Source organism: Sus scrofa, chromosome 6 (assembly GCF_000003025.6).
Source record: "Sus scrofa isolate TJ Tabasco breed Duroc chromosome 6, Sscrofa11.1, whole genome shotgun sequence".
NCBI lineage: Eukaryota > Metazoa > Chordata > Mammalia > Artiodactyla > Suidae > Sus > Sus scrofa.
The window spans coordinates 62,022,744-62,038,874 of record NC_010448.4 but is presented as its reverse complement, the minus strand read 5'-3'; the positions used below and the strand labels follow the sequence as shown (position 1 = coordinate 62,038,874).

The following is a 16,131-nucleotide window of genomic DNA, read 5'->3' as shown; positions in this document are numbered from 1 at the left end:
ATGTTAAAGGCACCAACATCCGTATTATAGGGGTGCCAGAAGGAGAAGAGAGAGACAAGGAGACAGAAAAAATATTCCAAGAGATAATAGCCGAAAACTTCCCTAACATGGGGAAGGAACCACTCACTCAAATCCAGGAAGCACAACGAGTACCATATAAAATAAACCCAAGGAGCAACACCCTGAGACACATATTAATCAAACTGACCAACATTAAAGACAAAGAGAAAATCTTGAAAGCAGCTAGAGAAAAGAAACAAATCTCATACAAGGGAACCCCAATAAGGTTATCGGCAGATTTTTCAGCAGAAACTGCAGGCCAGAAGGGAGTGGCATGATATACTCAAAGTGATGAAAGGAAAAAACCTCCAACCAAATTACTCTACCTAGCAAGACTCTCATTCAGATTTGAAGGAGAAATCAAAATCTTCACAGATAAGCAAAAGCTGAGAGAATTCAGCAATACTAAACCAGCCTTACAACAAATACTAAAGGAACTTCTATAGGCAGAAAAGAACAAGAGAAGGAAAGAAAAAAGAGCAGCAAAAGCAAATCCAAAGCAATTAATAAAATGGCAATAAGAACATACATATCAATAATTACCTTAAATGTTAATGGACTAAACATGCCAACCAAAAGACATAGACTGGCTGAATGGATACAAAAACAAGACCCATATATATGCTGTCTTCAAGAGACCCACTTCACTCCTAGGGACACATACAAATGGAAAGTGAGAGGATGGAAGAAAATATTTCACAAAAACGGGGATCAAAAGAAAGCTGGAGTAGCAATACTCAGACAACGTAGACTTTAAAATGAAGAATATTTTGGAGTTCCCGTCGTGGCGCAGTGGTTAACAAATCCGACTAGGAACCATGAGGTTGCGGGTTCGGTCCCTGCCCTTGCTCAGTGGGTTAAGGATCTGGTATTGCCGTGAGCTGTGGTGTAGGTCGCTGACGCAGCTCGGATCCCAAGTTGCTGTGGCTCTGGCGTGGGCCAGCAGCCACAGCTCCGATTTGACCCCTAGCCTGGGAACCTCCATATACCGCAGGTGTGGCCCTGGAAAAGGAAAAAAAAAAAAAACATAATGTACCTTCATAAATCTCTGACTGCAGCTATAGCTGTGAAGAATCACAGCCATCTCCAGAGCGGTGTATCTCCTGTAGCTGAAATCAGTCAGAACAAATAATCTCAAGGTTTTGTGAATTTCCCTTGTCTTTCTAGACTGGTCACTTCAAGACACCATTGCTGTAAAAGCAGGGTAATGACAGAGAATGGAGATGCCGTGGTCTAAGGACGTGGCTTTTGTGGTCCAGCCAGTGTCCCTGTTGTCCCAGATTGGAACAGCCTCCACTGCTTGCCCATATTTCCTGCATTGATTCAGGGCTGCCCTTCCCCAGGGATAGGGGAAAACAGTGGAGAAGTTAAACCTTCTGGTTTCCAGAAAGAGCAGGAGGCCAGATTCTTTACTTTGAACTATTTTTGTTGTTGTTGTTTTGTTTTTGGGTTTCAGTTTTTTTTTTTTGTCTTTTGTTGTTGTTGTTGTTGCTATTTCTTGGGCCGCTCCCGCGGCATATGGAGGTTCCCAGGCTAGGGGTCGCATCAGAGCTGTAGCCACCGGCCTATGCCAGAGCCACAGCAACTCAGGATCCGAGCTGCGTCTGCAACCTACACCACAGCTCACGGCAACGCTGGATCGTTAACCCACTGAGCAAGGGCAGGGATCGAACCCGCAACCTCATGGTTCCTAGTCGGATTCGTTAACCACTGCGCCACGACGGGAACTCCCTAACAAATGCTCTTTTACAGTCTCGCCTTGTCCTACCCAAGCCTAGAGGAATTTAGTGATTTACTTAGTAATTTACTTAGTAAATTATTTTGCATTGTCTAGGTTTTTACATGAATTGAATTCTAAAATGCTTACTCTATTTTTGTTATTTTTCACACTAATTCATCAATGTTCCTTGTGTGTAGTTCTTTTTGTTGTTGTTGTTGTTCAGTAGTATTCTCTATGGATATGCTACTATTTATCCATTCATGCACCAATGGGTAGTTGGGTTGGTACTAGAAATAAAGCTGCAGGGAGTTCCCCTTATGGCTCAGCAGAAAGGAACCCAACTAGTACCCATAAGGATGTGGGTTAAGGATCCAGCATTGCCACAAGCTGTGGTATAGGTTGCAGATGTGGCTCAGATCTGGTATTACTGTAGCTGTGGTGTTGGTCAGCAGCTGTACCTCCAATCTGACCCCTAGCCTTGGAACTTCCATATGCTGCACTTACAGTCTTTTTTTTTTTTTTTTTTTTTTAATAAAATAAAAAATAAAAAAAGGAAGGAAAGCAAGCTGCAATTGGGAGTTTCCTTGTGAAGCAGTGGGTTAAGGATCCATTGTTATCTTTGCAGCAGCTTGTGTCACTGCTGTGGCCCAAGTTTGATCCCTGGCCTGGGAACTTCCAGATGCTGTGGGCGTGGCCAAAAATAGCAAGAGAATTAAAGCTGCAATGAACATAGGTATACAGTTTATATGAACATGTGCTTTCGTTCTCTTGTGCCAGTATTTAAGAAACAGCTAACCTGTGATTTAAACTGATTGCACCCTTCTGTGTTCCCACCAACATGATATGAAAGCCTCTGTTTCTCCCCATCCTGCTGATACTTGGTATAATCAGTCTTTTAATTTTAGCTATTTTAATAGGGGTGTGATGGTATCTCACTTTGATTTCAATTGCAGTTCTCTGATGTTTCGTGATGTCGAACATTTTTTTCATGTTTTCTTGCCGCTTGTGTATCTTAATAACTGTTAATACCATTTGCTTATTGTGAAATGGATGTTAGCTGATATTTCCCTTTTCACTAATAAAAAAATATGTTGTAACTTCACTTATTCATCAGCAGTGACGTAATGGAAGTATTGTTCTTGAATACACTCAGAATATTTTCTCAATTTTTTGGGTGCTATTTCCAGTGTGAACACTCCCAGAGGCTAAATACTTTCAAGCATGATCTACCTTCATAACACATTCACCACTTTAAGTCTAGCCATCCAGGAAAGTAAGCAACGCCCATTTTGTAGATTTTGTCCGTTTCTCTGGTGTGTTTATACCCATCCTGGCCAATTTCAAATTGCCAAAAGGATGTCACTAAACAGATTTGAGAAGTGTGTGCAGTAACACAATATTGTATTGTATTTCCACCACGCAGATACAGCAGTCACAAATAAACGTTAGGAATATTTATCATAACATGTAGTAAAATTAATCTGGAAGTGACAACTTCTGAGTATTTATTCCACTTCCTTTTAAAAGTAGCCTGGTGGAGCTCCTGTCAGGGCTCAGTGGAAACTAGTCCGACAAGCATCCATGAGGATGCAGTTTCGATCGCTGGCCTCACTCAGCGGGTTAAGGATCTGGAGCCTGTCATGAAGAGATGTGGCTTGGATCCCGCGTTGCTGTGGCTACGGCGTAGACTGGTGGCTGTGGCTCCGATTCAACCCCTAGCCTGGGAATCTCCACATGCTGCAGAGTGGCCCTAGAAAAGGCAAAAAGACAAAAAAAAAAAAAAAAAAAAAAAAAAGGAAAAGAAAAGAAAAGCAAATGGGTAGAGGAAAAGCTAACAACATTTTTTTTAAGAAAGAAGAAAAGTGGGAATAAGTATATTAAAATCACGGCAGATTTCACATAAACAGAGTTACCAGGGATTTTTAAAAAATGACACAATGATTAAGGGGTCAATTTTTTTTTTTTTTTTTTGGTCTTTCTTTTAGGGCTGAATGTGCTGCATACAGAAGTTCTCAGGCTGGGGTCAAATGGGAGCTGCAGCTGCCAGTCTATACCACAGCCACAGCAACACCAGATTCAAGCCACATCTGTGACCTTTGCCACAGCTCACAGCAATACTAGATCGTTTAACCTCCTGACCGAGGCCAGGGATCGAACCCATGTCCTCATGGATACCAGTTGGGTTCATTAAAGCTGAGCCACAATAGGAACTCCAAGGAGGTCAACTCTCTAGGATGCAAGAGATTCCTTAACATGTCTGTGCCTAACAACAGAATGTCAAAATATGAGGCAAAACAGACTAACAAATAGAAAAGTCTGAATCTGCTATATTAATGGGAAAGATCATTCTTACCCCACTATGAGAAACAGATGTAGCAACACAGAAAACCTTTAAGGGGGACGGAGGGGTGGACTGGGGTTTGGGACTGGCGTATGCACACTTAAGTATATGGAATGATCAGCCAACAGGGACCTGCTGCACAGCACAAAGAACTTTACCCAATGTTCTGTGATCATCTATGTGGGAAAAGAATCTCAGACAGAATGCATATGACAAAATCCAACACCCATTCATGATAAATGGGTGGTACCTTGTAACCTAAATATAGGGGAAAAAAAAAAAAACTTCAACATGATAATCTAAATAAAACCCTCTAACTATCATCATGCTTATTAGAGAAAAACTAGAAATCTTCCCACTAAAATGAAGAAGCAACCAATAACTTTCTCTCTCAACAACTCACTTTCGACTTTATACTGGATGGCACAACTAATGAAATGAGATGAGCAGTTTATTTTTTTTATTTATTTTTGTCTTTTTTTGCCATTTCTTGGGCCACTCTCTTGGCATATGGAGGTGCCCAGGCTAGGGGTCGAATCGGAGCTGTAGCTGCTGGCCTACGCCAGAGCCCCAGCAGCCGCGTCTGAGACCTACACCACAGCTCAGAGCAACGCCGGATCCTTAACCCACTGAGCAAGGCCAGGGATCGAACTCGAAACCTCATGGTTCCTAGTCGGATTCGGTAACCACTGAGCCACGATGGGAACTCTGAGATGAGCAGTTTATGTACCAGTTATATTGATTAGGAAGGAAGGAATACTACTGTCTTTATTCTCAGATGATATGACCAGCTATGTAAAAAAATCCCCCAGAAGAACAAAACAAATCCTGGAACTAAGAAGCAATTTTGGAAAGGTTTCAGGATACAGGGTTAATATACAAAAGTCAATCACTTTCTGCAGCACAAATTGACAGAACATTTTAAATGAAGTATAATAAAAAATTTTTTTAGGGAGTTCCTGTCGTGGCGCAGTGGTTAACGAATCCGACTAGGAACCATGAGGTTGCGGGTTCGGTCCCTGCCCTTACTCAGTGGGTTAACGATCTGGCGTTGCCGTGAGCTGTGGTGTAGGTTGCAGACGAGGCTCGGATCCTGCGTTGCTGTGGCTCTGGTGTAGGCCGGTGGCTACAGCTCAAATTGGACCCCTGGCCTGAGAACCTCCATAAGCCGCGGGAGCGGCCCAAGAAATAGCAACAACAACAAAAGACAAAAAAAAAAAAAAAGTTTTTTTTAAATCAACCACTTTCCTGTATCTTAGAAATGAACAAGTAAAATTTGAAATTAAAAATACAATATAGGGAGGATACTATGAGAAAAAGAATGTATATATATGTACGACTATGTCACTTTGCTATAAAGCAGAAATTCATACAACATTATAAATCAACTATATTTTAATTAAAAAAAAAAATCAGGGAGTTCCCGTCATGGCGCAGTGGTTAACAAATCCGACTAGGAACCATGAGGTTGCGGGTTCGGTCCCTGGCCTTGCTCAGTGGGTTAGGGATCCAGCGTTGCCATGAGCTGTGGTGTAGGTTGTAGACGCGGCTTGGATCCCGTGTTGCTGTGGCTCTGGCATAGGCCGGTGGCTACAGCTCAAATTGGACCCCTGGCCTGAGAACCTCCATATGCCGCGGGAGCGGCCCAAGAAATAGCAAAAAAAGACAAAAAAAAAAAAAAAAAACAGAGTTCCCGTCGTGGCTCAGTGGTTAACGAACGCAACTGGCATCCATGAGGACGTGGGTTCCATCCCTGGCCTCACTGAGTGGGTTGAGGATCTGGCGTTGCATGAGCTGTGGTGTGGGTCGCAGACACAGCTCAGATCCCACGTGGCTGTGACTGTGGCACAGGCCGGCGGCTACTGCTCTGATTGGACCCCTAGCCTTCGAACCTCCATATGCTGCTGGTGCATCCCTGAACAACTATATACACACACACACACACACACACACACACACACACACACATATATGTATACATATATATATACACACACACATAAATATACACACACAGAGCTATGAGTTCCTGGCATGGCGCAGTGGGTTAAGAATCCAGCTGCTGGAGTTCCCCTTGTGGTGCAATGGAAACGAATCCAACTAGTATCCCTGACGATGTGGGTTCGATCCCTGGCCTCACTGAGTGGGCTAGGGATCCAGGCTGCAGGAGCTCCCTATTGGTTCAGTGAGCTAAAGATCGTCAGTGTCACTGGTATGACAATACTGAGCAGAATAAAGCTGGCTGACGAATGCTACTTAATTTCAAAACATCTAAAGTAATCAAGCCAGTATGCTATCAGTGAAAAAAACAGACAAATCAATCTATAAACAGCATTAAGAGCCCAGCAACAGACCCATATAAATACACTCAACTGACCTTTGAGAGATGAGGAAAAGCAAAACAATAGAGAGAAATGAAGCCTTTTAATTTTTTTCTTTTTACAGCCACACTAGCAGCACATGGAAGTTCTCAGGATAGGGGCTGAATCACGGCTGCAGCTGCCAGCCAGTCACAGGGACGCCAGATCCTTAACTTACTAAGCGAGGCCCGGGATCAAACCTGCACCCTCATGGATACTAGCTGGTTTCGTAACTCCCTGAACCACAACAAGAACTCAGAGAAATGAAGTCTTTTTAATAAAAAGAAGTGGAACAAGTGACATCACATGCCAAATAATGAAACTAGACACCGGAGTTCCCATCATGGCGCAGTTGAAACGAATCCGACTAGGAACCTTGAGGTTCCTGGGTCAATCCCGGCCTCCCTCAGTGGGCTAAGGATCTGGTGTTGCCATGAGCTGTGGTGTAGATCACAGATGTGACTCGGATCTGGCATTGCTGTGGCTGTGGCATAGGCCAGCAGCTATAGCTCCGATTTGACCCCTAGCCTGGGAACCTCCACGTGCCCTGGGTTCAGCCCTAAAATGACAACAAAACAAAAACACAAACCAAAAAAAGAAACTAGACACAAACTTTACACCCTTAACAAAAAATTAACTCAAGGAGTTCCCTGGTGGCTCAGCAAGTAAAGGATCCTGCACTGTCACTGCTAAGGCTCCAGTGGATGCGGCGGTGCAGTTTTGACCCCTGGCCTGCAAACTTCCCCGTGCCACTGTCACAAGCAAAAAAAAAAAAAAAAAAAAAAAAAGGAAAAGAAGATAGGCAGATGACCATTTATTTTATACAAACATGCAAGGAAGTGCAAATTAAACTCAAAAACAGATACCATTACATACCTACAAGAATGGCCAAAATCCAAACACTGATGACACCAACTGGTGATAAAAGTGTGGAGCAGTAAGAATTTCACTTCCGGCTGGGTGGAATGCTTAACGGCACAGTTCACTTGGAAGGTTCACTTGACAGTTTCTTTTTTTTTTCCTATTTTTGCTCTTTAGGGCCGCGCCCCCAGCATGTGGAAATTCCCAGGCTGGGGGTGGAATAGGAGCTATAGCTGAAGACGTACACCACAGCTCATGGCAACACTGGATCCTTAACCCACTGAGCGAGGCCAAGGATCGAACTTGCAACGTCATGGTTCCTAGTCAGATTCATTTCTGCTGCGCCATGATGGGAACTCCTTGAGAGTGTCTTACAAACTAAACATACTCTTATATATCATCAGCAATTGTACTTTCTGGCATTTATACAAAGGAGCTGAAAACACCCATCCACATAAAAACTTTCACATAGAAATTTATAACAGCTTTATTCGTAACTGCAAAAACGTGGAAGAAATCGAGGGGTCTTTCAGTCGCTGAAGAGATAAACATGAAACATCCAGAAAACAGGAAGATTATTTAGAGCTAAACTGCACTGACCTATCAAATTATGAAAAGACAAGCGGAAAACTAAAATGCACGTTAAGTCAAATAAATCAATGTGAAAAGGCTACACACAATATAGACCGGGAGGGCAGGGAACGGAACGAACAGGTGGAACATGGAGGAGTTTTAGGGAACTGAACACGGTCTTTATGATACGATAATGGTGAATCCATTTCATTATACCTTTATCAAAGCCCATAGGATGTACAGCGCCAAGCGTGAAACCTAATGTAAACTTCAGATTTGGAGTGATAACACCAAAGTGTCACTAGAGGTTCATCTGTTTTACTACTCAGGTGGAAGGAAGACTGTTGAGTCAATGCAATCCGTAACAGAAACGACGATTTTTTTTTTTTTTTTTTGTCTTTTTGTCTTTTTGCGATTTCTTGGGCCGCTTCTGTGGCATATGGAGGTTCCCAGGCAGGGGCTGAATTGGAGCTGTAGCCGCCGGCCTACACCACAGCCACAGCAACGCAGGATCCGAACCGCGTCTGCAACCCACACCACAGTTCAGGGCAACACCGGATCCTCGACCCACTGAGCGAGGCCAGGGATCAAACCCACAACCTCATGGTTCCTAGTCAGATTCATTAACCACTGAGCCATGACGGGAACTCCCTCAACCATGATTTCTTAACTGTAACGAAGGCACAAGTAACTAGGAAAAGAAACTGGACCTCATAAACATGAACAATTGTTGCATATCTTTACAGTTCACCATATTTTGTGTCAATCATACCTCGAGAAAGCTGGACAAAGATACTGAACAACATTTGTATAACAAAGGGAACTATGAACACAGCAAAAAGGCAACAGAATGGGAGGAAATACTTGTAGAGCCCACATAGAAAGGGACTAATATCCAGAATATATTGATACAATATATATAACTCAACAAAAACCAAAAAACAAAACTGATTATAAAAATGGAAAGGTGGAGTTCCCATTGTGGCTCAGCGGAAATGAATCCGAAGGGGAACCATGAGGTTGCAGGTTCGATCCCTGGCCTCGATTAGTGGGTTAAGGATCCGGCATTGCCATGAGCTGTGGTGTAGGTCGCAGACGTAGCTCGAATCTGGAGTTGCTGTGGCTCTGGCGTAGGCTACAGCTCCAATTACACTCCTAGCCGGGGAATCTCCATATGCTGCGGGTGGGCCCTAGAAAAAGCAAATAGACAAAAACAAACAAAAAAATGGTAAAGTAATAACACTTCACACCCATTAGGATGGATATTATGAAAAGAACAGGGGTTCCCATTGTGGCTCAGTGGTTTAAGAATCCAACTAGTCTCCATGAGGACATGGATTTGATCCCTGGCCTCATTCAGTGGGTTGAGGATATGGAGTTGCTGAAAGCAGTGGCATAGGTCACAGGTGCAGCTCTGATTCAACCCCTAGCCGGGGAACTTCCATATGCCAGTGGTGGAGCCATAAATTAAATTCATTTAAAAAAAATACTTGTGAAAAGAACAGAAAACAGATGCTACCGTGGATGTAGACAAATTGGAAACTTGGAAAGGGGTCTTACAACAACAGCTCATGGTCTGTTATAGTAGTCGCCAAGTCATTGAGAACAGCGTTTTGCACGGTAAGGCACAAAAAAAAGTCAGGTAAACTAATGGAGCAAAACATGGGTGCCCCATACATGCGGACAGTCACCAGGTCAAAGGGAGGGCAAGTCAAGGAGGGATCCACAGGGCTGACTGCAAGACTACGAAGCCTGAACCCTTCCCTGCAAGACTTAGGGCCTACAAGGGCTCAGTCACCAAGGAGCAGGGATGCACTCAGCCCAGCCCAGGTACCCAGAGGACATACTCCATCACATCCCATGGTCCAGATGTGAGAAGGACAGAGGTGCCCCTGGGGAAAAGGAGAAAGACACAGCCTGGCTCAGAGGATGCAGGTGCTGTGAGGCTCTTACCCAGCTTGGGCACAAGTGCCAAGTTCTCCAGCATGACATCAAGGTACAGGGGTATCTGGACCTCATCAAGAAGACACCATTCCTCCCAGGAGAAGTTCACGGCCACATCCTCAAAGGTCACACTGCCCTGCTGTAACAGGAACAAATGAAACCGTGAACAGGCTCACTCCTGAAAACCCACAGCCCATCTTCCCACACATCCCCCCCCCACCGCCCAACCAGATGGAGCCTCTTGAGATCCCTCCTCTGATCTGAACCTCCCACTGCCTCGAGGACACACGGGCAGTTATTTCAAGCCTAACTCCTGCTCTTCCCTGCTCTTTATGACCCACCAGAAAGAAAGGAGACCTGCTCTTACCAGCTCGGGTTCACCTTAAAGCACTGCCAGCTATGTCCCAGGAGTAGCCTTGATACCTTCTCCCACTGGTAGTGGGAAATGGGAATCCCCTCCATAGAACCCAGCCTGCACTCAGGACTCTGAATGTGGAGTTCTCCAAGGTCCCCAAACCAAAGGGCTGGGCGAATGGCAGGGGAAGGTACCCAACACACATCAAATACAACAAATGTGTGCGAGGGGCTCAGAACCAGTGAGGGACTGGGACAACCTCCACCTACCCAAGGTGCTGCTGCAGCCCTGAGCATCTATGCGAAAAGGCAGGTCAGGAATGAAAGGGTGCAGGCTTTCCCTGTCCCTGTGCCGAGCACCAGGGCCGGGTAACCTCAGGCTGACTGACTAACCTCCGTGCCTCCTTCCCAGGGCTACCTCTTAACAGCTGTGAGCTTGGAAAAAAGCCACAAATCCTCTTGCTTTAACGTCCTCATCGCCCCTACATTCTGTTCTCCCACTGAAAAGGCTTTTAAAAAGCCTAACTCAGATCGTGTCCTTCCTTTGCCAAAACCCGCCAAGCTGCCAGGGACCCAAGAAGGTACAACCACCCGTCCGCCGCTCCAGGGGCAGCCTGGCCTCAAACCCCCTTCCTTGCAGAAACGAGGCGGACTCCGGCCTCCCCCGAGGTCCCGACTCACAGGCATCTCCACGCCTCCCCCACTCCACGTGACCCTGAGCGTCGGAAACCGGGAGACCACCCCTGCGGGCCTCCCGGTCCGGGACCAGGCGCCGCTCCCTCGGGCCCTTCCTAGTCGGCTGGGGAAACGGGCAGGGAACCGCCCGGGGCCCACAGCGTTTGCCTCGGCCGGGTCCCTCGGCGCGGCCGCCGCCGCCGTCGGCGCCTCCGGCCAGAGCGGAGCGACCACAACCCAGCGACCGGGCGGGACGCGGCACCGAGACTCCCCGCAGGCGGCGGTGTCCGGACCCGCAGGCCCGCCCTGGGCGGTGCGCGCAGAGCCTCCTCCGGCGCCTTCGAAGCCCGACACCTCGCTTCCTAAGCCTCCAACACCAACTCCTACCGAGCTCCACACACTCTGTAGCAATCAAACTATCCGCCATGAGACGCCGTAAGTCCCGCTCCAGGAGGTTCTCCCTCCCGGAAATACTCTTTCTGTAGTTTCATTGGATGAACGCGCTGTCCCTTAGCGCACATTCTTCTGGGTAATGTAGTTCAAGGCGTTCAAAAAGGTTGCTGAAGAGTTCCCGCCGTCGCGCAGTGGTTAACGAATCCGACTAGGAACCATGAGGTTGCGGGTTCGATCCCTGGCCTTGCTCCGTGCGTTCAGGATCCGGCATTGCCGTGAGCTGTGGTGTAGGTCGCAGACGCGGCTCGGATCCCGCGTTGCTGTGACTCTGGCTAGGGCTGGTGGCTACAGCCCCGATTCGACCTCTAGCCTGGGAACCTCCATATGCCGCGGGAGCGGCCCAAGAAATAGACCAAAAAAAATAAAATAAAATAAAATAAAAGGTTGCCGAGCCCCTGAATCGCCTGGGAAAAAGCAGCACCTGGAAGAGCGCTGGGAAATGACTTCCTTGGTGTTGGATGGGCTCCATCCTTCATGAGGGGGCGTTGGAAATTTTCCGAGAGTGTTAAGAGCATTTAAGACCCTCTGAGACTGAATTCCCGTCGTGGCTCAGACAGACTGAACTCAACTAGTATCCATGAGGTCTCAGGTTCCATCCCTGGCCTCGCTCAGTGGGTTAAGGATCCAGTATTGTAGTGAGCTGTGGTGTAGGTCTCAGATGCTGCTTGAATCCCGCGTTGCAGTGGCTGTGGCGTCGGCCAGCAGCTGTAGCTCCCATTTGACCCCAAGCCTGGTAACTTCCATATGCCTCGCGTGTGGCCCTAAAAGGATAAAGATTTAAAAAAATTCTCTGGGACTACTAATCACAGTAGTGCTTGGGTGTTATCTCATCTCAGACTGCTTGAATCCAACCCAAGGTGACATCCAGTAGTAACTGGAAGCAAAAACACATTATTCTTCTGCTCTTGAAATGCAGACAGGTTGAAGTGTAAGCTTTGATCAAAGAAAAAAGTCCGACAGGACCCTGACTGGGAATAATGGGGAAAAAAGATATTGACCAGGCCTGAAGCAGCTGGACAGAAGGAAGAGAGCTGCTTCTGGCCCCCCTAAAACAGGCCCTCCTGCCTGCACATTCAGTGAGTGTGTCCAGCTCAGTGACACTGATATATGATCAGGCCACCCAAGATGGCTGTTCTTTTGCTCTTTACACATCCCCTGCACTATTAGTTTGATTCACCAATACCCTGCTCACAGGGCTGAACTTCTCTCCTAATCATAAGGCCTAATCAGTAAATGCCTAGGTACTTCCCCCGGCCACAGCTGGTGATTGTTCTCATCTTTAGGTTATAAGGACTTCACATTGATAGCTTATCAGAAAGACTGTAAAGGGCAGGCTCCTTTGCTGCTTTCCTTGATAACCGATGAGTAAACCTGAACTCAATTCCCTCTAAATATGGTCACCTCCCTGTCCTCCCTGTCCTCCCAGGGGGAGAGACTGCTGCCCTGGTGTGGTGTCTCTCCAGGACCTTACTTTGGATGAGGAGGATTCCCCATCCATTAAATCACTCATGTCTCTGCCCTGGTCTCAGGACTCTTTCTTTGGTCTTGAAGATGGGCAATTAAAAGATTTACAAGCCTGTAGGGTGCAGCCCAACAACTGATCTATCCCCAAAACAGAAAATTGCCTTACCCGTAGAATATAAATCTGTTTCGTTTTGGGGTTGTTTTTGTTTTTGTTTTTGCTTCTTCAATATACACTGTCATTTTGAAGTGGATAAAATATCAAAATTACTATTGTTAATAAATATATACTACAGTATACAGATCTATGAAAAACAAAGTGAAAAGTCTAACAGAAAACAAAGTTTGCAGCATGATAATGTTTTCACAATTTCTTTCTTTCTTTTTTTTTCTTACTTTGTTTTTTGGCTGCCCAAGGCATATGGAGTTCTCTGACCAGGGATCAGATCTGAGCTGCAGTTTCAACCTGTTCCATATGTGTGACTTGCCGGATTCTCTTAACCCACTGTGCTGGGTGTTGAACCTGGCTCCTTGCCCTGCAGAGACAGCACAGATCCCATTGCACCACAGCGGAAACTCCAGGTTTTTACAGCTCTTTCTGCACATAGATACGCCCTTCTGTCTGTATGGCCGCATGGCCATATATGATTAGATACATTTGTTTAGTTAAAAAAAAAAAACTCACTTCATATATAGATCTATAGTTTGCTTTCCTCGCTTAACTGTGTATGTCATATGACCTCAATCTATTTGCTCATCTCACAACGGACAGCTCCTTTTAAGGACAGCTTGTCAACCCAATATCTGACTCCATCATTCAGGTCCTGGCTTATTACACCTTGTCAGTATACACCACAGTGTCTGTCTCTGGACCACCAAAGCCCCCGGGTCCCTGCAGTGCCCCTCTTCCAAAGCAGGGTAACTGAACATAGATCCCCAGGCCCCTTTCCATGCTGGTCAGGCCACATTCTAAAGCCCTCCCCTTCCGCACCATCTCAGCCTGGGGGAAAAGAGAGATCCCGATAGTGGACATCGGGGGAGTGGAGGGAATCTCCCCACCAAGGTGCCCTGAGGAGCCCGGGATTCTCAACGAGGGCCATAGAGTGTGGGCTACTTCCAGTCCTGGGGAACCATCAGGAGGTAGTACTGGCAAAAGTGCAACAGGGGCAGCAGAGAAGCTGCTTTGGCAGCAGCAGCGCCTGGGGACTGACTTCACACGTGGGTCCAGGGGCTGCAAAGCTCCTTTTCTTTCTTTCTCTTTGCAGCTCGGTCTCTGGGCACACGAAGGAGGACTTGGCTGGGCTGGGAGGCGGCAGTCTGGTCTATGCCACCTGGGACTGCACTTCTGAGTGGAAATTGTGCCTTGGAAGTGAAAAGGCAGGACTTGGCTTTGGGGACAACATTCCAGATTTCATGTCTTGGGCCATGTCATGACTCAGCCACCCGATCAACAGTGGGGTCCAAAACCTTTGAGAGGAGGGCGGGATCTCAGCCCCAGGGTATTTTCTATACTGCTGGTTTCAAGGGGTGTACACACGTACAACTAAGTCAAAATGTACATTTCAAATATGTGCAATTTAATTTACACGAGCTATACATCCATTAAACTATTTTTAAAACAAAATTTAGAATTTTATACTTTATAATAATTTTACTTTGGTTTATTAGCTACATTCATAAAATTATTTGTGGTTACTCTGTCTGTATGGTGGAAAAAGAATACAGTGATGGGCTACTCACGACACTTCCCAACTCCATGTTCAGTGATATTAAGTCGGCAATTTAACCCTGGCTATGGTAGGAGGATCTACACCAGAGAGGGCAGCAAATACTACAAACCAGGGCTTTTTTTTTTTTTTTTTTTTTTGTCCTTTTGCCTTTTCTAGGGCCGCTCCTGCAGCATATGGAGGTTCCCAGGCTAGGGATCAAATCGGAGCTGTAGCTGCTGGCCCACACCAGAGCCACAACAACTCGGGATCCGAGCCCCGTCTGCAACCTATACCACAGCTCATGGCAATGCCAGATCCTTAACCCACTGATCGAGGCCAGAGATTGAACCTGCAACCTCCTGGTTCCTAGTCGGATTCATTAACCACTGAGCCACAACGGGAACTCCAACCAGGGCTTGATTTATAGTGTGAATGAATGTCTGGACTTAAAACTGAGGTAGCTGCAGATTTATCTTCAACGTGTGTAATGTGTGTGGCCATGACCCTGTGCATAGTAAATATATAGAGAAAAAAATTAGAATTTTCTTTAAGTATTCCAAATTACAATTCTATGCAGAAAAGAAGTCCCATTAGTGGTGAAAGAGTGAAATCTCAACAGATGTCTTTCTTGTCTCCCAGATTTCCTACTTGTCAATGAAAGAGGAAATAGCAAAAAAAAAAAAAAAACACAAAATAAAAGTAGGCAAGAGACAAAAGTAGAGGGAGCTCCCTGGTGTCTAGCAGGACAGCATCCAGCATTGTCACTGCTGTGGCATGGGTTTGATCCCTGGCCCAGAAAGTTCTGCACGCAGTGGGTGCAGAAAAACAAGCAAACGAACAGCAACGGAAACTTAAGTAACATGAAAATTAGAAAAATGAAGAAAATTGAGAGAAATACAGTAAACATCATGATTTTATCGTGGGATTTTACAGTCTTGATGGGAAGGATCAGCCTGCGTTGTCAGCTCCCCACGGCACCCCATCACCCCAAACCCACGCCACAGCTGTACCAGAGCAACAGCAGCGATAACACTGGATCCAAAACCCAATGAGCCACTAGGGAACTCCTGCACTGACTTAGCTTTTTTCTTTCTTTCTTTCTTTTTTTTTTTTTTTTTTTTTTGTTTTGGTCTTTTTAAGGCCGTACCAGAGGCATGTGGAGGTTCCCAGGCTAGGGGTTGAATCAGAGCCACAGCAATGCCAGATCTGAGCTGCATCTGCGACCTACACCACAGCTCACGGCAACGCCAGATCCTTAACCCACTGAACGAGGCCAGGGATCAAACCTACCTCCTTGTGGATACTAGTTGGATTCATTAACCACTGAGCCACAACGGGAACTCCTGGCTTAGCTTTTAAGGTTAAGATCGTCAAGTATGACTGACACAGGGGGAGAGGCAAGTCCCTGCTGATGAACAATCATTATATACGGAGTTCTCTTGCGGTGCAGGGGGTTAGGGAGACTCTTTGTCTCTGCAGCAGCTTGGCAGCTGTGCCACAGGTTCGGTTCCTGGCCTGAGAACTTCCATATGCATGGCTGCACCCCAAAGATTTTAAACAACAGGAAATACCCATTACATAGCAAGCACACAGTGAGTTATAGTCTTCTGGTGGGGTGGC

The 16,131-nt window shown here is 46.0% G+C and overlaps 1 protein-coding gene across 1 annotated transcript; it reads right to left on the bottom strand.

Annotated features, from left to right (window-relative positions):
• Window positions 9,315-13,835, bottom strand: LOC110261383. Its single transcript, XM_021097582.1, has 3 exons — window positions 13,794-13,835; window positions 10,895-11,290; window positions 9,315-9,998 (listed from the first exon to the last, which is right to left on the bottom strand). The coding sequence occupies exons 1-3, from the start codon at window positions 13,833-13,835 to the stop codon at window positions 9,732-9,734; spliced, it is 705 nt and encodes a 234-aa protein (XP_020953241.1). The 3' UTR covers window positions 9,315-9,731.